The sequence below is a fragment of the Esox lucius genome, chromosome 7 (assembly GCF_011004845.1).
Source record: "Esox lucius isolate fEsoLuc1 chromosome 7, fEsoLuc1.pri, whole genome shotgun sequence".
Classification (NCBI taxonomy): Eukaryota; Metazoa; Chordata; class Actinopteri; order Esociformes; family Esocidae; genus Esox; species Esox lucius.
Genome location: NC_047575.1, coordinates 10,963,072 through 10,983,536, shown reverse-complemented (window position 1 = coordinate 10,983,536; position 20,465 = coordinate 10,963,072). Strand labels below are relative to the sequence as shown.

Sequence of the window (20,465 nt, the reverse complement as noted above, 5' to 3'; positions counted from 1 at the left end):
CATAACTGTTGTTAACCTTTAATATGCTTTGAAATGAGATGGCATTGTATAACATTTAGCCTCCTGTCAGTGCTATTACAAAAGGACACAAACAAGTATCTAATATGTTTATATGCCATTAATCAGACATATCCAAAAGTCACTTAGTTATGTATACATACATTTTCATATGGATGACCTGAGTGTGAATCAAACATAGAAAAAAAATAGGGCCAGAGTGGACCATACATTTTTAACACATTCACAGAAACACAAAGCCCAAAACAAGTTCATTAGTTTCTTTCCGATTTATTTTACTTCGTTTCAACAGATTGTACAATGAAAACCAAGGCGCACATACACTCCCTTATTAGAACACCAGTGTAGGAAAACCAGGACCGATCCCTATGTAGTGACATCCGTATCCATAGTCTGACTATATCCCACTGTAACAGCTGACCACCAAGACTCACAAAAGAGGCATTTTCTCTTCTTCCTTGAATTATTTGTAGTTTAAAACACAGTATTGGTATGCTAGTTAAAAAACACATTCAGCAATAAATATGAGGCTGATAGAACCAACAAAATCCAAGTAGAGAGCAAGGGGAATTGTAGTTTGAGTGTAGGTTCCTAAAGTGGGCTATGACTGACAAGACAGCGGAGGCATGAGGTCAGAAATATTAAATCATCACATCACAATGTCCAGACTCCGCCCTCATCCACGTGGATCTGCAGAGTGCCATAATAACGAGAGACATCTTCTAAACACAATCCATGTCCCAGAAGCACAGGTTCGATTTGGCCAGGTAGAAATGTTAACATCCTAATCTACATCCCTTTACATAATGTATCCTTTAATCTCTCTGGAAAAAGAAACAAAACAACCACCACGTCTTACAGGAGAAATTATGCCACTAATGTTGCGGAGGGACAACCCATCCAAATGATCAGTCTCGAAAACATTTTGAGAGGCACGGTAAACGTCTTACTTCTTGGCTGTGTTTTAAGTGACATTTCAAGAGAGAAGACGTGGCAATAGTGTAGCATGAGCACTGCAAGTAACAATGACTCGGAGTTCGAATCTTCAAGGAGCTATGGCACCAGCCAGGCCCACGTTTTGCGTGTAGAGTTTTTCGATTCATGCAGAGGGTCAACGGAACATGTATGGGTGAATGAACGTAATATTGGATAGGGATGATGATGTGGAGTGGGGGTGGGAGTAGAAAGGAGACGATTAGAGTCCATGAAGGCCATTTGGCTGAGATGGGGATGACGACGTGTGCAGAGATAAAAGTGTGCGTTGATGGAGGACTGGGAGAAGGCCTGGGTGACAGAGCCTTTAGCTGTGGGACGTCAGTTTGGTCCACGGGGTGGCGCCACGCACTTCGAAGGACTTCTCGTTGGCGTAGATGTGGCTACAAAGGTCATCCAGAGGGGGCTCAGGGTCTGTGGTGGCAAACTGTGCCGCGTCCTCAATCTCCTTCCGCACCTCAATGTCGATCTCCTGCACACAGTCGGGACGAGGGACGGTCGGTCATTACATCGTCAAAGTCATGCTTCAGTCTGCTACGTTTCAACTGCATTTCTGAGACGCTAAGCTAGATCACAGTCCCTGGCTACGTATTTCTGAGACGCTAAGCTAGATCACAGTCACTGGCTACGTATTTCTGAGACGCTAAGCTAGATCACAGTCCCTGGCTACGTATTTCTGAGACGCTAAGCTAGATCACAGTCCCTGGCTACGTATATGTCCTGTGTCTGTTTAGCTCGCCACGTATGGAACAGGACGTTCACCCAGGAATGTGTGAGAATCACCTTGAGCTCCTCGACGCTGGCCATGTTGTTGCTGAGCATGCGGTCCTTCAGCATAGATATGGGGTCGCTCTTACTGCGGACCTCCTGGATCTCCTCACGTGTGCGGTAGCTGAGGGGGAGTGGGGGGGGTGGAGGAGTGGGGTAGGGTTCAGGGATCATGGGTGGGCAGTGTCACTAGGGCAGCTAAGAGAGTGCACAGAGGGGGCTTTTGGGGAACAATGGTAAATTGCCAAGGTGTCGATATGTTTGAGCGCTGAACGGCTAGATGCTAAATCCCTGTACGAAACAGACTTACAGTCACAACTAAAGTTATCTATTAATACAGACGCAAATGTGGACTTTTACCTGACCCCAGGGTCGCTCATGCTGTGTCCATGGTAGCGGTAGGTCTGGAGCTCCATGAGAATAGGGCCCTGAACACAGGTGAAGCAGAGAAACACCCTCAGTGGTGACTCGTAGACCAAAAGACACAAACCTGTACGCAGTCCAGACCACCTGACCAACACTAACGCTCACCTTTCCGGATCGGCAGTGGTCCGCTGCAAACTTGGTCGCCTCTCTGACGCACAGGACATCCATCCCGTCCACCTGTATGTGCAGAGGCGTGGGAGTTTAATTGGGACCTTTCTGGAATGTCTACAGGCGTGCGAGCGCATTAGCTAGCGGCCTACCCTGAGGCCAGGAATGAAGTCTCCTCTCTTGTAGTACTCAGTGCTGGCAGAAGCACGCTCGACTGATGTGCCCATGCCGTACTGGTTGTTCTCACAGATAAAGATGATGGGCAACTTCCAAAGAGACGCCATGTTATACGTCTCGAAGATCTGACCCTGCGGGTGAATGTAAATACAGTCAACAGCTATGAGGGTCAAATGCAAACTTGTCAGTCACGTGTTAAATGTAGGCGGGTTTTATGTATGGCAAACCTGGTTGGCTGCTCCGTCACCATACAGACTGACACAGAGCTGGTCAGTGCCCAGGTATTTGCAGGCCAGGGCTACGCCGGCTCCTAGAGGCACCTGGGGGAACATTACGCAGGAGTTAACACGGGAAAGTAACGACTCAACATCTTTAATTGGGATATAGACCAGGGACAAAAACCTTTTGATCGAAAGGGATTCTTTCATATCTAAGACAACCAATGCTTGGCCCTTGTAAATTACCTGAGCGCCCACAATGCCATTGCCTCCATAGAAGTTTTTCGTGTACATGTGCATAGAGCCTCCCTTGCCCTTAGCAATACCCTCTCGACGACCTGAAAGACAAAAGCATGGGAAGAAAGCAAAACAGAAAAACGAGGGAAGAAAACAATAAGTTCAAAGGTGGCTCCAAAGATAAAATCAGAGTTTCAAAGTTCAGTTACTAGCGGTTGTTAGGGTCCTCACCAGTGAGCTCAGCCATGATCTCTCTGACAGTCCCGCCCCTGGTGAGGGTGTAACCGTGGGCGCGATAAGCAGTGATCAGGTGATCTGACAGGGTGATACCCCCCTCTATGCCAACCGCACAGGCTTCCTAGCATAGAAAAACAGTGTTGTTTGTTCCAACATATCGGAAACATCTAAAAAGACGACGTTGTATCAACTTCTATATACTGAGACAGGTGCTTTGTTGTTCATACCATGGTCAGCCGACCCATCTATAAATCAGAGGAATTACGAGACTCGCTCTAACCTGGCCGTCATACAGGTGACAGAAGCCCCTGATGATCTTCTGCTTGTAGAGTTGATCTGCCTTCAGCTCCATCCGTCTGATGGTCTGCATGGTACGGTAGTACTTCAGCCCATCCTCACGGGTCAGTGTGGACGTCAGGGGTGGACCCTCCTCCAGACGATGAAGGTCAACTTTCTACCGGGGACACACACACACACACACTGAGAACTCAAAGCAAACACTGAGTATTAATAGCAGTAAATTGTGACTCCACATTTGTTTTACCTTTATGTCGAAGGTGGCTTCAGGAGTGAAGTCAGCGTAGGAACGTGACGACACCACCACGCTTGCTGCCTGAAGTAACAGGGGACATTGAGAGATTCACTTCATGTCTACATTCTACCAGACCTGCATCTTTTCACAACATACACCTACACAGCAAGACCAGAGGTAGGACAAGCCGGGAGAGGCAGCACAAGTAGGACAAACCCCCAAAAGTGAGAAATGTTGAGATACGGCATAGAATGGAGCAAGACGTCCAGAGGCTGATCCACACAACCCAACTGACCTGAACTAACTCTGCTGCCACTGACAACCAGCACTGAAACCAGTCTTGAAAAATACAACCAAAACAAATGAAAAAAACAGGAATGCCTCAATGGCTGCAAAAGACACATCCACAATAGTTCCTACACTCTGGCAAATTCGAAGGAATGTGTACTTAAACGTGAATGGTTAGTGAACGATAAATAAGACAACATTGTGTCGAAGAGTTACATTTTGGGATGAGCAGGTTCAGGCAGCCAGTCAGGTCAAGCAATGTAAAGAAACCGAGTGATCATCGATCGGGCCCTGGCCTCAGCCGCAGCGTGAGACAACAGGCGGACCACATCACCTGTGCATTGGGGGCATGCAGAGTACCAGAAAGGCCTGAGAGGTGGTGAGGGGAGGAGGGAAACATATACGGGGGGGGGGGGGGGCTGCCAGTACTCACAGCAAGCTGTGGCTCTGGTAAACGAGTGTCTTCAGTCAAGCTGAGGGCGATCTCAGGGCGTTGGTGCAACGTTATGTCAGTGTTCTGGCTCCTCTCTGCCTGCCGAGGCTCAGACGTGGAAGAGTCGCAAGCGGGGCTGTTAGCGCAGATTTCAGGGTCTGAGCGGTTTATTTCCTGAGTTAGTTGGTCTGTGTTAAGATGTAGTTCTGGCAGTGTTACTTCCGGGCGTGGTAGGTCAGAGTACATTTCTGCATGAAGTGTAATTGGTGGCTCTGGTGAAGTCGATTTTAGTACTTGAGAGTCCATGGTAGTGGACTGTCCACATGAGGTTGATTCTGGAATAACTGGATTTGTACTTACAAGTCGTTTCAGTAAAGTTGATTCTAAATGAGTAAGGACATTTAAATGTGGTTCTAAGGGTTCTGAATCAGGCGAGTCAGTATTAGCTAATGGTTCTGCTTCTGGTACCACTGGGGCTGTATCTGCTCTGAGACCTGAAACAGTCAGACTGGATGCTAAGGGCTCTGGAGAGTTCAGATTTGGTCGCTCAGAAAAAGGGTCCAGAAAAATTGGCGGGTCCATAATTACATGATCAATTACTGTTAGATCGGAAAATGGTTTGTCAGTATCAGTCTTTGGTCTGTTGAGATTGTCTGCTAGAGGACTATGTGTGACTGAGCATAAATCTTCGTCTGGCTTGTAGGGGCGCAGTGCTGGATCTGGGTCGGGCGGATGGGCTATGTCAGCATACTGCCCCTGGACCGCCAGCAGCTGCAAAACAGCCCTGCGCAATGAGGACTGGGGAGAGAAGAGCCAAGCAGAGTCACTGTAGAGTCTGGAGGTGTGGACACTACCCACTGAGGGCTCTGAAAACAACAACAGTTCACTACTTTAGCTGAAACAGCTGTAGATCTGGCGGTTGTTTAGAATTTTGAAAGGGCATCTGGAGTGTGTGGCCAAGTAATCTATGAAACAAATCTGACTTCTGGGAATCAAAACAAGCCTTTCAACAGGTTAATATGAAAACAAAATCAAAATATGATATTCCACAAAATAAAACTGTGCACTGACAAATGTCCTTTTTGAGACCTAACAGACCATAAAAAAGGCTAATTCTGAATATTATGTGCATATTATGTGCATACAAACCAAAACTATACCTATCAACACAAAAAGTTTTGGCTTTGTGAAGGTATCTCCACCAACCAGTTGGCTCTGACACCACTAACACACTAGTAATCAGAACAGACAGGTCTGTGTGCATACGACAATTGAAAGCTGTGAAGAGTGTAAGAATATTCAAAACGCCAACAGGATGAGTGATTAGGAGAACAATGTTAAAGGTTGCTGTACACTGTCACAAAAAAAGCGAGGACTTCATGGATCTCAACCAATTATCTCACAAAAATATCATAGAGCGAAATGACTGACACACATCATGTGAACGAGAAACAGGCTGCAGCACAACAGGCACAGTGGGATCTGGCACATGGACCGTATCTCCAACTACACAGGTAAAAGCACATCTTACCTCTGAAACAACCTGGCCTCCCTATCAGGCAGCCAACGGGAGAGAGAACCAGATATGGTGAAAGTGAGACAGAATACCAGGTAAAGACATCATAGGAATGAGAACAATTAACCACAGTTATTATGTAGTCAGACTTGAAGGAAAAAATGCTGACAATGATGTGCCACATCAAACGTTTTAGGGAGTTCAACTAGCCTGTTGTAGGTATGCTTCGCACAGGATGAAAGATGATTGCAATGGTTTAGATACTGGGCTGCCTCCCAGCCATGAGTTGGTGCCCCATTCTGGTAAGAAGGGCGACGCCAGCTCAAAATAAAAGTGACATAATCAGCATGTGGGGTTATAAATGGGATTCTGTGTTTGTGTGTCAGAGTGGTTGCTTATGATACACATGTCTTCTGCATTGACGTTGAGCATGTGTAGAAAGGACGTTGAACATGTGTGTCTGTCTCTGAAGGAGGCGTCCTGCTACCTGCTTAACAACATGACTGAGCCGCACAGATTAGTGTTGGATGAGTCAGGTGCTCATCCCTCCTCACTTCCACCCAATGATGTGACAGACCACTGACCAGTTTGTCCCGAACTACAAAACTGTCTCCAAAAAAGGTTGGGACGCTGCATAAAATGGAAATAAATAAAGAATGCAATGATGTGCAAATCATTTATCCTATTTAATTGAATATAGTACAAAGATAAACATATCAAATGTTGAAACCGAGCAATGTTATTGTTTTTGGAAAAATACATGCGCACCTTTAATTTAACGCCAGCAGCACATTTAAAAAAAATTGGGACAGGGTCATGTTTACCCATGTGTTGCATCACCTCTTCCTTTAACAATGCTCAGTAAGCGTTTGGGAACTGAGGAGATCAATTGCTGTAGTTTTGAAAGTGAAATGTGTTCCCATTCTTGCATGACATATATTTCAGCTGCTCAACAGTTCATGTTATCCTTTGTTGTATTTTAAGTTTCATAATGCACCAAATGTTTTCAATGAATGACAGGTCTGGACTGCAGGCAGGCCAGTTTCGCACCCGGACACTTTTACTACAGAACTATGCTGTAGTAATATGTGCAGAATGCGTTTTGGCATTGGCTTGCTGAAATAAGCAAGGCCTTCCCTGAAAAATACATTGTCTGGATGGCAGCATATGTTGCTCCAAAACCTGTATATACTGTTCAGTATTAATGCTGCAGATGATCACAGATGTGCAAGTCGCCCATGCCATGTACAATAATCCACCCCCATACAATCACAGATTCTGGCTTTTCAACGCTGATAACAAGCCGGGTGGTCCCTCTCCTCTGTAACCAGGAGGACGTGGCGTCTGATTCCTAAAAATAATCTTACATTTTGATTCATCAGACAACAGAACAATTTTCCACTTCACCTCAGTCCATCTTAAATGAGCTCCAGAAGGCGGCAGAATGTCTGGATCTTGTTCATATATGTTTTTTTCTTTGCATGGTATAGTTTTAACATGCATTTGTGGATGCAGCGACGTTCTGTGTTCACAGACAATGGTTTTCGGAAGTCTTCCTGAGCCCATCTAGTGACAGAATTGGGTCCGTTTTTAATACAGAGCCGTCTGAGGGCCCGAAGATCATGGCCATCCAATACTGGTTTTTGGCCTTGTCGCTGGCGTGTAGAGATTTCTCCGGATTCTCTGAACCTTTTAACAGTATTATTTATTGTAAATGATGAGATCCCCAAAGTCTTTTACATTGAGAAACGTTATTCTTAAATGTTTGCACTATTTGCCTGTGCAGTTTTTCACAGAGTGGTGAACCCCATCCCATCTTTACTTCTGAAAGACTAATCCTCTCTGGGATGCTCTTTTTATACCCAATCATGTTACGATTTTATCAATTACATGTTGTCAATGTACCTAATTAATTGTGAGATGTTCCACCAGGATTCTTTTATTTTTTTTACCATTACACATCTTTTCCAGTCTCTTGCTGCCCCTGTCCCAGCTTATTTTAAATGTGTTGCTGGCATTAAATTCAAAGTGGGCACATGTTTTCAAGAAACAATAAAATGTCTCAGTTTCAACATTTGATATGTTGTCTTTGCACGATTTTCTATTGAATATAGGGTTTAAATTTACACATCATTGCATTCTGTTATTTCCATTTTACACAGCGTCCCAACTTTTTGGAAACGTTGTTGTAGATTAACAGAACTCCATTTTTGGTTTCGCTATCTATGATGGCCAGCCAGAGGGAAGGTTTGTTTTGCATGGCCTGTTAGACAAAACATTACACATTGTGAAACATAGCCTTCCAATCTACTAAAATAACTTGCAGTGAAAACACTGGTGCTATTTAGTTCCCTGTCACTAATGACCTTCCAATAATTCTCATCCTCTGTCATTACTCCACTGACACTTCAGAATTGTTCTTATTATTAAAAACGCAATTACCACTGGGTGTCCTAATTAATAGCTACTAATGGCTAAGAAAAAAAAAAACATGGTTATGGTATGACTTACGGAAGGGCTCTAGCATTCAACGCAACGTTATAAGCTAGCTATCTACCATCGGGGTTGACGACACATTTTTCCATTTAGCAGCAAGCTTAATGATTGGCTATCTTACTATCTAACTTTATTAGTAATACTACTGTAAGCCTACACGATTCTCTAGGATCTCAGGTAGTTAACAGGTTTAGAGTAATTTACTTAAACTAAAGCCCATTCTACAACGTACAGTCAGTAGAGGCTAAGTCATTAGATTAGGGAGTAGTAGGGTTTTTCAGAGCAAGTTAAGTTAGCTAGCTACAACTTGGAAAGATTCATGTGTTGAACTAAAGCCAAGCAACAACAGAGGATCATACAAATATTTGGCCAGGCTAGCCAACTAGCTAGTGCGTTTCCTAGGTAGGGTATGAATCAGGGCCTTGCTGTCTGGCAAGGTCAGCACCGCAACTTATCTAGTTTTTAAAGAAAAATGCAGGTGGCTTGTATCTTATACCAAATAACCTTGCAAAAGCAATACTTACATTTCTGCTAACACTGCCCCTCAGCACGTTGGAGATTAATGTCATCATCTTTTGCATACTATTTAGCCGCCACTGATTCAGGGAAACGTTCCGTCCTTCCGGCCTGTCAAAACAACTCGACTGATGACAAACCCATGTCGACAACAGATGACGACATACGCAGCTCCAACACGCACTTGCTTCGCGACAGGAAACGAGCTGCAGAGATGTCTTGCGGGGAAATAGACATAATAAAGAGTTTATTATGTTTATGTGCGGGGTACGACGGGTTACGAGCTTTGCTGATTTCTGCTTTAACCTTTAGTCTTCTTTTTTTTATTGACAAAGCATTTGATTGTGAAATTACTATAATTCTCTCACAAAATACACATTTTACTGTATGGACCCTTGAATCCAAAAGTGTATAATAATATTCCAGGCGCTATGGACCCTTGAATCCAAAAGTGTATAATAATATTCCAGGCGCTATACAATTTAGAAAATTATTGTTGTTAAATCAACCAGCTGCTCTGGCATATGTTTAACATGACATATGGGTGGCCCCAGCGAGAAATTAACCTAAATTCCACGTGCTTTTATGACTTTGTTTCCATATAGTTTGATATACATAAAGCAGGTTATTACAGGTATATTGTCTTTCAGGAAAAGGGACCAGAAAAGTGACCCTGGAAAGATTTAAATCGAAGCACAAACTGCGCGTGCACTTGAAATAAGCGCGCTCCTGCATGCATTTGTAGTTCTTTCTTACCAGTTAGCTACGTGCTTTCCGCGAGACAGTGGAATGGATGTCATTCTTCATATGAAGATGGTGAAAGAATTGTTAAGTGTTTTTTGCACATTTTGTCTTGTCACTAAATTGGTCACTGCCGTCCAAGACGGCTCTAATGGGAAAAAAGACCAGGAGTGTTACAACTACGCTGGCGGACACGTCTACCCCGGAGAGGCTTTCCGTGTGCCCGTCTCTGACCATTCTTTGCATCTCAGCAAAGCAAAAAGTGGGTATTACACTCCTGCACGGTAGTTAAACATGTATTTACCTGAACGTTCTTTTTACCCCAGGGGGTTTTACACAATGCACTGGGAGGCCTATGTGGTTAAAACTACATAGCTAACTTACTACACTGAACCCTTAGCTAACCAACATAACAAGCCACATATGCTGCAAAGTGTCACGTTTTTCGTTTGTATGTTCATAACTGACATATACATTTAACCAGGGTGTGTTAGTTTGATACTATTCCACATTTATATTTAAGCTCAATATACCAAATAGTCATTACATTTGGACACGTCATGCGAATGATACTTGGTTTGAACTACTGTGTGGAGCACACGGACTGGAGGTCCCGCGCAATTACAGCTGCAGCGCCCCACACTTTCCCAAGTGCATTTGAATCATTCCCTCTCATTTAACTTGTTCTTCAATAATCTACGTTCAATTCAAAAGCCTGCTGAAATAAAATTACAGGATTTTACATTACATAGAGCATTTTTCTTTCTTTACATTTTCCCAATCAGCAGGTGAGTAGAGATCGAACAAGGAGGACAGTTGCCTTTTTGCACTGTAATATGTACAGATTAAGAAGTTTAGGTGTAATCGTATTGTCATTTATGGAAGAGGAAGCAAGAAAACCCCTTGAACTGAGAACCCAAGAGGGAACCTTCTGAATGAGAGTGTGCCCCAGCCCCACTCGGTGTGTTCCATGCCTGTCTTGAGCCATCTACCTGCTCACCAACAAAGAACAACTATTAATTGTTAAATTTCACAGTAAATTATGTTGCGTTGGTATGGATGGCTTGTTTCCTCTGGCTTGAGCTGTTAATGTGGTGTTATTTCATCTTTTTTGCAGTTTCAAAGCCTGCACCTTACTTTGAGGGATCCGCTGTCATCAATGGTGAGTTTAAGGAGCTCAAACTGTCTGACTACAAAGGGAAATACCTAGTGTTCTTCTTCTACCCCCTGGACTTGTGAGTATTCAATCTTACTCAACTTTCTCTTAAAACAGCCTTTTTGTACAGTTTTTTGCTACAATCACAAAATGTTTGTTGGGTTTTTTTTTTTTTACTGTTGTACCTATTTAACACAATTTGCTATATTTTACATGGTGGGGGTATGGATGTGCCAAAGTGGGTTCAGCAATCATTTTAAATCCATTGAATGTTCTCCAACACAAATTAATCCTTTATTTTTGGCCCGGTCTTAAGAAACGTTGTGAGACTATGTATTTCAAGAAAATAAAAGCATATCTTTTACAGGTGCTGGTCATAAAATTCGAATATCATCAAAAAGTTGATTTATTTCAGTAATTCCATTCAAAAAGTGAAACTTGTATAATTTAACCATTCATTCCACACAGACTGATATATTTCAAGTGTTTATTTATTTTAATTTTGGTGATTATAACTGACAACTAATGAAAACCCCAAATTCAGTATCTCAGAAAATTTGAATATTGTGAAAAGGTTCAATATTGAAGTGACCTGTTGACACACTCTAATCAGCTAATTAACCCAAAACACCTGCAAAGGCCTTTAAATGGTCTCCCAGTCTAGTTCTGTAGGCTACACAATCACGGGGAAGACTGCTGACTTGACAGCTGTCCAAAAGACGACCATTGACACCTTGCACAAGGAGGGCAAGACACAAAAGGTCATAGCTAAAGAGGCTGGCTGTTCACAGAGCTGTGTCCAAGCACATTAATAGAGAGGCAAAGGGAAGGAAAAGATGTGTTAGAAAAAAGTGTACAAGCAATAGGGATAACTGCACCCTGGAGAGGACTGTGAAACAAAACTCATTCAAAAATGTGGAGGAGATTCACAAAGAGTGGACTGCAGCTGGAGTCAGTGCTTCAAGAACCACCACGCACAGACGTATGCAAGACATGGGTTTCAGCTGTCGCATTCCTTGTGTCAAGCCACTCTTGAACAAGAAACAGCGTCAGAAGCGTCTCGCCTGGGCTAAAGACAAAAAGGACTGGACTGCTGCTCAGTTATGTTCTCTGATGAAAGTACATTTTGCATTTCCTTTGGAAATCAAGGTCCCAGAGTCTGGAGGAAGAGAGGAGAGGCACAGATTCCACGTTGCTTGAAGTCCAGTGTAAAGTTTCCACAGTCAGTGATGGTTTGGGGTGCCATGTCATCTGCTGGTGTAGGTCCACTTTGTTTTCTGAGGTCCAAGGTCAACGCAGCCGTCTACCAGGATTTTTTAGAGCACTTTATGCTTCCTGCTGCTGACCAACTTTATGGAGATGCAGATTTCATTTTCCAACAGGACTTGGCACCTGCACACAGTGCCAAAGCTACCAGTACCTGGTTTAAGGACCATGGTATCCCTGTTCTTAATTGGCCAGCAAACTCGCCTGACCTTAACCCTATAGAAAATCTATGGGGTATTGTGAAGAGGAAGATGCGATACGCCAGACCCAATAAAGCAGAAGAGCTGAAGGCAACTATCAGAGCAACCTGGGCTCTCATAACACCTGAGCAGTGCCACAGACTGATCGACTCCATGCCACGCCGCATTGCTGCAGTAATTCAGGCAAAAGGAGCCCCAACTAAGTATTTAGTGCTGTACATGCTCATACTTTTCATGTTCATACTTTTCAGAATTTTTTGTATTGGTCTTAAGTAATATTTTTTTAATACATTTTCAGAGATACTGAATTTGGGATTTTCATTAGTTGTCAGTTATAATCATCACAATTAAAATAAATAAACAAATATCAGTCTGTGTGTAATGAATGAATATAATATACAAGTTTCACTTTTTGAATGGAATTACTGAAATAAATCAACTTTTTGATGATATTCTAATTTTATGACCAGCACTTGTACATGTTATGACTGAATCATGCAAATTAAGTAAAAATTGTACTTTTTGTACACAAAATTGACAACACAATTATGCTCACCTGCTCTGATCAGATTACATTTTTGCCTTTTATTTTTACTATGCTTATTTTGCTTGTTACATATTATGCTCTTTGACGGTTTGATAGCGAACATCCTCAACAAATGAGTAGTAGAAAAATAAAAGTAGATAATCAGAAAACATGCTAGGACAATGTAATTATTTACTAGGGTCTTGTCATGTTGGATTCACAACATGACAAGATGCAGAATGAGAACCAGGACCGCTCAGGAACAGAACTACATACATTTTAATGGCGATAATAAATGCATTTCTGATAAGCTTTGTGATGTGCTCACTAGGTAGTGTTTTGGTGAAGTGTAATTGTTGATGAACATGTGTTTTCTGATTGCCTTGACTCTGTGTTCCTGCAGTACATTTGTCTGCCCCACTGAGATCATAGCGTTCAGTGATCGTGTGCATGAGTTCCGTGCCATCAATGCAGAGGTTGTAGCCTGTTCCGTTGACTCCCAGTTCACCCATCTGGCATGGTAAGATTAGCATCATATCCGTGTGCTTTGATGTAGCAGCTCGCTTTCCCCCTCGCTCTCCAAGACCCTGTATGGTTTTACATTACACACAGGATCAACACACCCAGGAAGCAAGGTGGACTTGGGCCAATGAAAATCCCTCTGCTGTCCGATCTGACACACCAGATATCAAAGGACTATGGAGTCTTCCTGGAAGATGCAGGACACACACTCAGGTACAGCGAGCACACATACTCAGCAGAGTAGAAGCTACATTGAAAAAAGATGACTACGATAACGGTAGTCCTGGGAATGTTGTTTCAGATATTGAGATGAGCAAGATGAAAAACCTGGCTGTCTTGTTTGAACAGTATCTGTGCATGTACACCGGTTCCTTTCAAACTTGTTGCATGGTAACCACAGGATCAAAACCACTGAAGCGGAGCAGAACGTTGAAATGCACCTATTATATTTGCTGTCTGTATTCCACATCATTTAGCAGAGGCTGCCTTTTCAGTTGGTTTAATACATTTGCTACAGCCTGAGAATGAATCCTCTTAAAAAAAAAATGCAACAACAAAATGCCTGTTCATAAGTTCATGAGGGTTTCATTCACTCCCTCAGGGGCTTGTTCATTATTGATGACAAGGGTGTCCTGAGGCAGATCACCATGAATGACCTCCCTGTGGGGCGCTCTGTGGACGAGACTCTGCGGCTGGTCCAAGCCTTCCAGTACACGGACAAACACGGGGAAGGTACGGCTCGCCGCAGAACAAATTCTCACAAAATGCCCATGAACAACTAATTATATGCTATTTTCATGGATAATTAATCGTGTATTTGTAGATTAGTTGTTTTCAAGACACCCAAATGGGGAAACTCACTTTTGTGGTGAGGCAGGGGAAATACATTTTGCCAGAACTTTTAACACTCCAGCTGTGGCCACAAGGGTGAAGACTGTGTAGGTGAGATGTGAACTATAGGAAGTACAGTTGCCACAGCTTGAATTAAATGACTTATTTTTACAGTGTGCCCAGCCGGATGGAAGCCAGGCAGCGACACAGTGAGTCTCTCTGTCTATGTATCTGTCTATATGTCCCTGCAAGTGGGTAACTTATTTTCAGTTAAAATGGCTTATGCATTAATTAATTGTATTGTTCTCTGCAGATAATCCCAGACCCATCAGGCAAACTCAAGTATTTTGACAAACTGAACTGAGTGGATCCTCTGGCCCTTTGAACATTGTAATTGAAGCTCAGAATAAAGAGAGTTTTGATAATCTGGTCACTGTCTGTTTTAGTAAGTCATTCTACACTGATCAAAAAGTGTTGGTGTCATAAACTATAGATAATACAAAATCCCAGAAATGTTCCATGCACACAGTGTATTTATGTACACTGCTCAAAGAAATGAAGGGAATGTGTAATCACAGTATAACACCATTCAGATTGCACAGGTAGTCCAGCTCCTACAGGATTGGCACATCCATACGTGCCTTCGCAAGAAGGTTTGCTCTGTCTCCCAGTACAGTCTTGAGCGTGGTGGTGATACCAGGAGACGGGCTGTTACAGGGCTGTAGAAGGGCATCAACCAGCATGGCCAGTATCTGCTCCTTTGTGCGAGGAGGAACAGGAGGAGCACTGCTAGAGCCCTACAGAATGACCTCCAGCAGGCTACTGGTGTGTATGTTTCTGACCACACAGAAACCGACTCCATGGTGGCTTGAGGGGCAGACGTCCTCTAGTGGGACCTGTGCACACAGCCCAGCACAGTGCAGCTCAATTGGCATTCGCCAGAAAACACCAGAATTGGTCTGCCAGTGGCACCCCGTTCTCTTCACAGATGAGAGCATGTTCACACTGAGCACATGACAGACGTGAACGAGTCTGGAGACCCCATGGTGAACGTTATGCTGCCTGCAACATCATCCAGCAAGACAGATTGGCGGTGGGTCAGTGATGGTCTGGGGAGGCACATCCTTGGAGTGTCGCACAGAACTCCATGTGCTAGCCACAGTACCCTGACTGCTGTTTGGTATCAGGATGAAATCCTCAGACCCATCGTCAGACCTTGCGCTTGTGCAGTGGGCCAGGGGTCCCTCCTGGTGCAGGAAAATGTCTGGCATCATGGCCAGAGTGTGTAGGCCGTTCCATTGACTGGCCCTCATGTTCCCCAGACCTGAATCCAATTGAGAACCTCTGGTACGTTGTGTGTCAGTGCATTCGACACCGCCAAGTAGTGCCACAGACTGTCCAGGAGCTCACTGATCCCCAGGACACCATCCACCGTGTCATCAGGAGCATGCAGACATTGGCAGGAGTGCATACAGGCACGTGGGGGCCAGACACACTACTGGGGCTCAATCCACATTTCCGTAGACTTTGCCTGAGGGAATTGCACACAGTTCATAGCGTTGTGATGTGAAACACGGGGCTTACCAGGGGAAGGCAGGAAGCGAGAGAAAAATGCAGGCAAACCCGCCTTATAAGAGAAGAAAGAAGAACGGTAACTACAGTAACTAGAATTTAAGAGGGCACAGAACACATGAAATCAGAGGAATGCAGTCACCTTATTACACACCTACTTTATTAAACTATTTTAGTAAACAATGCTGTTTTCACAAAAAATATTTTATTAATTATTGACAAATATAGATAATTATTGACAATTACCTCTCGTCCACTCTGTAGGGCAAGAGCCTGCAAGATATAAATCAGGCAGTTGGTCTATTAAATGCCTTGGCCACAAAGAAAGTAAAAAATGTAAAATAAAAACTCCCAAACCCACAATAATGTGCAACATGATAAAGTGCTGTCCCATTACTATTTATAGCATTTAGAGCCCTTGCAGCCTCTTGCACTAATCACTTACCAGGTGTTGTCAGTTAAGTCTGTGAGGGTTTAGGGGGGACATTGGGATTGGGCCTGGGTCACATTATGAGTTGCCTTGAAATTCACACAAGTTGGAACAGCCTGTGATTTCACTTGTTTGTTTGGATTTTTGGTGTGATTTTGAATCCAGCCATTTTGAATGATTGGTGATTTTGGTTTCCATTGATCGTTGTTATGTCCCTTGTTCTCAACGATATACACAATGTACAGTAAATATTTTGATCTTGAATAGACTTTCTTCATCAAGACCTGAGGTGGGATTTAAGTGTTCCCTTAATTTTTTGAGGAGTGTATTTTGTGCATACATTTGTTAACATTCTTGTTGTGAACATTTCTCCTTTGCCAAGATAATCCAGCTGCCTGACAAAATCTCTGTAGCATATTGTGTTTATATTTTTGTTCAGGGTGCTTCTTATAATATCTCAACTTGTGATCTCTGGATAAACTTGAGCTTTGAGAAACTGGCTAGAAACTTTTAAACCAAATAAGGCCTCATGGAAATGGAAAACACTAGATGGCGCTGTTTATCTTGGAAATGCCTGTCGGGTGCCAGATTTTTCCCACACCAGACAAATTTGCTATAAATTTGTGATGCTTAAATATTCTCTAATTTGAAAATTCCATATCAAAAAAAATCTGGGTTATGATGGATATCTGTGGTTCAGCTATTTTAATGTTACTAATTACAATTCAATTTACACATGTTGGTTACATTACTCTGTTGATAGTCGCACACCTCAGCTTGGAATGAATTATCAACAAGGGGGTTGAATTGGTGACCGTGATGAGAACGTTTGATTGTTACTGCATGGTCATGTTCTTCTGTTGATTTCAAGACTACATGGAGGACCAGTGAAATAGAAACCAAGTTCATTGGCAGTTTGTTCAAAGGTTCATGGGCTAGTCATTGAATACTGGATACTATCCCATGGAAAGTACAGTAATAACAAAATCGACAGGCAGTATCATATTGCTATCTATGGCCAACTGGCTGAACTAGACCTGCAGGCATATTCAACAATAATAGTGGTGTTTTAAAGGAGCAAGCATTTTGGAGATGTTGACATAAAGCAAAAGGAGAGATGAAGGCATGTTGATGCGTCCTAATCTGTACCTAAACTGCAGAGTAGGTAAAACTGCGACAAGTTTATGGTTTACGATATCTTGCATGTATTCTTACATTGCTTGAAAGTGATGTCTATATTTTAGTTGGTCCATATGGGTGTGTTAACTCATACCAAGATCAAAGGGCCTATTGATATGGATGCCTATGAGTCTGGGAGGGGTAACAAAGCCACTTCCAAGCAGGGTAACCTAAAGGGATCTACAGGCCTCTTTTCCCACAGTCAGGGCATGATTCAACTGTCAGAAAGACACTGCGCAAACTTGGCCTTTCAGGAAAGAAGAAGCCTGTTCATTTTTCATTGCTAAGCAAATGTGTATGCAACATATATTCAAGGCATTTTACAAACCCTGTTTGTCACGCTAATACGGGCCTACACCACGTGACGGGCAGGCTGAACACTGGCCATCATTTAAGTAATTAAATAAGCAGTATATATTTAAAAGATAACATGTTTAAAATACTATGTGCGAGTGTATGTGCGTGTCGATATGTTATAGGCAAAATAATACCTACGTGTATCTAATCCACCTAGTCTTCAAGACTTTAGAAGACATGGACGGACGTAATGAAGCCTACTGCATAAATTATCATCGAGCATCCCTGCCGACATAAATAAAGATAATGGATAGTTCTATCCGGGAACCCTGGAACGTTTTAAATTAAATTGGGAGACGTTTGTCAATTAGGACGTCATTAAGAGCCGTAGTATATACAATATAAAGGAATGAGTCATGGAAAACAGAAAACGATGACGTACGGTAGGCTACACCTCCAATTTCCAGTATAGTCTGCCGGGATGTGATTGCGACATGTTTAAGGAGTGCGTATATAACGAGTGAAGCGCTCTGGGAAAGCACAGCGCTGCCGGCGACCAGAGCGAATGTAATTCCACACGAGCGAAAAGCCTACATTTATTGCGGGGGGTAAACTCCTAAGAAGCGGATGAAGAAACAGATTTTGCTTCTATTTACATTCAGAGGACTTGTAAGAAAGGGGAAAAAAAGTAAAAGAAGAAAATGTCAAATTTCATATTACGTAAAGCCGAACCCAAGGACGTGTCAGATATATTGCGACTCATAAAGGTAAAACGAATCCGTGTTCAAGGATTTTGTAAATCTAAACCACTGGCTTATCTACGGTTTTTTGTAAATATTAATTAAACTATCGCACGTTGCCTCGATATGTCAGGGACATTGTTGTATTTATTTGATATTATGCTTATATTTCAGGAACTTGCGAAATTTGAAGAAATGGAGGAGCAGGTCGTCTTGACCGAGAAAGGTAGGCCTCGTCTACTTTTTGTTTTGTGGCCGACGATTGTTGTGAAATGTCAAACGTTTCCCTAATAAATCATATCTATGTAAATTGTCGTCCTATAATATTTTCTGTTTTTAGAACTACTCGAAGATGGCTTTGGGGATCATCCTTTCTACCATTGCGTCGTTGCGGAAGTGCCCCAGGAAAAGCAGAGCTCTGACGGTAATGCAGCTTTCGTGACAACTTGCAATTCGGAACAAGTACATCCCTGACGACTGTGCTTTCAATACGTCAACACGGGGGGAGGGGGAAGGGGGGGGGGGGGGAGAAACAAGATTCGACCGAAGTATTTTTAACAGGGCTCATTTGGAATTCCAAGTCAGAAACCCATAAATATTCCTAGTGCTGCACAACCTGCATTTCCGACCAGAATTTTCAGTTACCTTTTATTATATAAGCACTGCTCCTCCCTCGCTCTCTGACACAAAATCTGTAATTCTGACATGTTTGTATTGAAACTGAAAACACAATTCCAAACATTTATGGACAGTGTTGTGCATAAATCTAAGTCCTGTTCAGTCTCGTTAACCACATGATATGCCTCTTCAGGGCCATCCATATCCAAAATGAAGTCTATAACACTGATTCACGATCTGGAGTATGGAATTTAATCTTAAATTCTTTAGTGACTGGGCCTGAACAATTAACTTTACTGTGAAAATCCCCTTTATTAACAAACATTTTTTTATAAACTCTTGCCCCCCCCCCCCCCCCACCCATAAACATGTCCCTGCCTGTTTTAATGTGGGTGTATTCACTGTGTTGTTGTAGGTTATACTGTTATTGGGTTCGCCATGTACTACTTCACCTACGACCCCTGGATTGGGAAGCTACTCTATCTGGAGGACTTCTATGTGATGGAGCAGTTTAGGGGTATGTTTTGTCTAGCGTTTGCCTGAAGGAGTGGCAACTGAATCAGTGGATCCAGCATTTAACCATCAAACTAATGCTTTTTCCTGTTTTCGCTCAGGTTATGGTATCGGGTCCGATATCCTGAAGCTACTCAGTGAGGTAAGTCTTCTATATATATTTTTTTTGCACAACTTACAGAATGCACATTCGTTTCCAAATCATGCAGGAAGTCTAACAAAATATGGAAGTCTTAATATGGGAAAGGTCCGATAGTCAAGGTTGTGTAACCTCCCCTTGTCAGACTGCTGTGAAGACTCGCTGCAGTAGTATGCACTTCATCGTAGCGGAGTGGAACAAGACATCCATAGAGTTCTACAAGCGCCGTGGGGCCTCAGACCTGTCTGACGAGGAGGGCTGGAGACTCTATGCCATTGAGAAGGAGGACCTGCTAAAGATTTCTGCCAAGAAGCGCTAAATTCAGCCAATGACCACGGATGACTGATGGGAACGCCTTCCTGTTTTATTGTTTTTCTCTTTCTTTTTTAATACCATTGTCATTGTTAGTTTTCTAATGTATTTCAATAAATAAATGCAAAACCATTATTTGTTCAACATTCTGATGGACCAGGTATGTGTCCAGGCAGGTCTGAAACTTGCAGTAACAGTGACTGAATTACTGGTATTTGAGTATTCATCAGTAATTTGTTGATCTGAAGGATGTTAAATCCAAATGTTTTTTATTTTTTGTCTTTTTTATTTTTAAAAGGACTAGTAGGTGCTTATTTGCTTTCTTCAGTGGATTTCAATGGGGTGGTTGCTAAAATAGTACCTGTAGCTCACTAGTATTCATGTTGATTTTATTGTAGGGGGATTAGTGGTTTGACCAGTAACCTAAAGGTTGCTATATCAGACAGGCAGTTAACACTAA

At 42.7% G+C, this 20,465-nt stretch overlaps 3 protein-coding genes across 6 annotated transcripts; 2 read left to right on the top strand and 1 right to left on the bottom strand.

The window, feature by feature from the left end:
* Positions 1 to 93: 93 nt before the first annotated feature.
* pdha1a (pyruvate dehydrogenase E1 subunit alpha 1a) lies at positions 94 to 9,112 on the bottom strand. 4 transcript variants are annotated; one of them, XM_010899870.4, is made up of 13 exons: positions 8,972 to 9,112; positions 5,967 to 5,987; positions 4,436 to 5,233; positions 3,727 to 3,795; positions 3,463 to 3,636; positions 3,177 to 3,303; positions 2,955 to 3,046; positions 2,718 to 2,810; positions 2,466 to 2,621; positions 2,311 to 2,382; positions 2,140 to 2,207; positions 1,795 to 1,903; positions 94 to 1,483 (listed from the first exon to the last, which is right to left on the bottom strand). In XM_010899870.4, exons 1-13 carry the CDS (start codon positions 9,026 to 9,028, stop codon positions 1,319 to 1,321), a joined length of 2,001 nt encoding a protein of 666 aa, XP_010898172.2. In that variant the 5' UTR covers positions 9,029 to 9,112; the 3' UTR covers positions 94 to 1,318. The 4 variants fall into 4 exon arrangements, with proteins under 4 accessions (XP_010898172.2, XP_034149397.1, XP_010898175.2 ...); XM_034293506.1 differs by lacking the exon at positions 5,967 to 5,987; XM_010899873.4 differs by lacking the exon at positions 4,436 to 5,233 and having other exon boundaries at positions 8,972 to 9,105.
* A 561-nt stretch (positions 9,113 to 9,673) lies between these two features.
* On the top strand, positions 9,674 to 14,632 carry prdx4 (peroxiredoxin 4). The gene is given in 7 exon segments (NM_001303870.1): positions 9,674 to 9,966; positions 10,822 to 10,939; positions 13,256 to 13,372; positions 13,465 to 13,587; positions 13,976 to 14,106; positions 14,380 to 14,414; positions 14,519 to 14,632. Coding segments are annotated over 7 exon segments (789 nt in total). The 5' UTR covers positions 9,674 to 9,752; the 3' UTR covers positions 14,570 to 14,632.
* A 3,545-nt stretch (positions 14,633 to 18,177) lies between these two features.
* On the top strand, positions 18,178 to 20,130 carry sat1a.2 (spermidine/spermine N1-acetyltransferase 1a, duplicate 2). Its single transcript, NM_001310932.1, is given in 6 exon segments — positions 18,178 to 18,450; positions 18,598 to 18,649; positions 18,764 to 18,847; positions 19,457 to 19,558; positions 19,656 to 19,696; positions 19,839 to 20,130. Coding segments are annotated over 6 exon segments (519 nt in total). The 5' UTR covers positions 18,178 to 18,384; the 3' UTR covers positions 20,013 to 20,130.
* Positions 20,131 to 20,465: the final 335 nt, after the last annotated feature.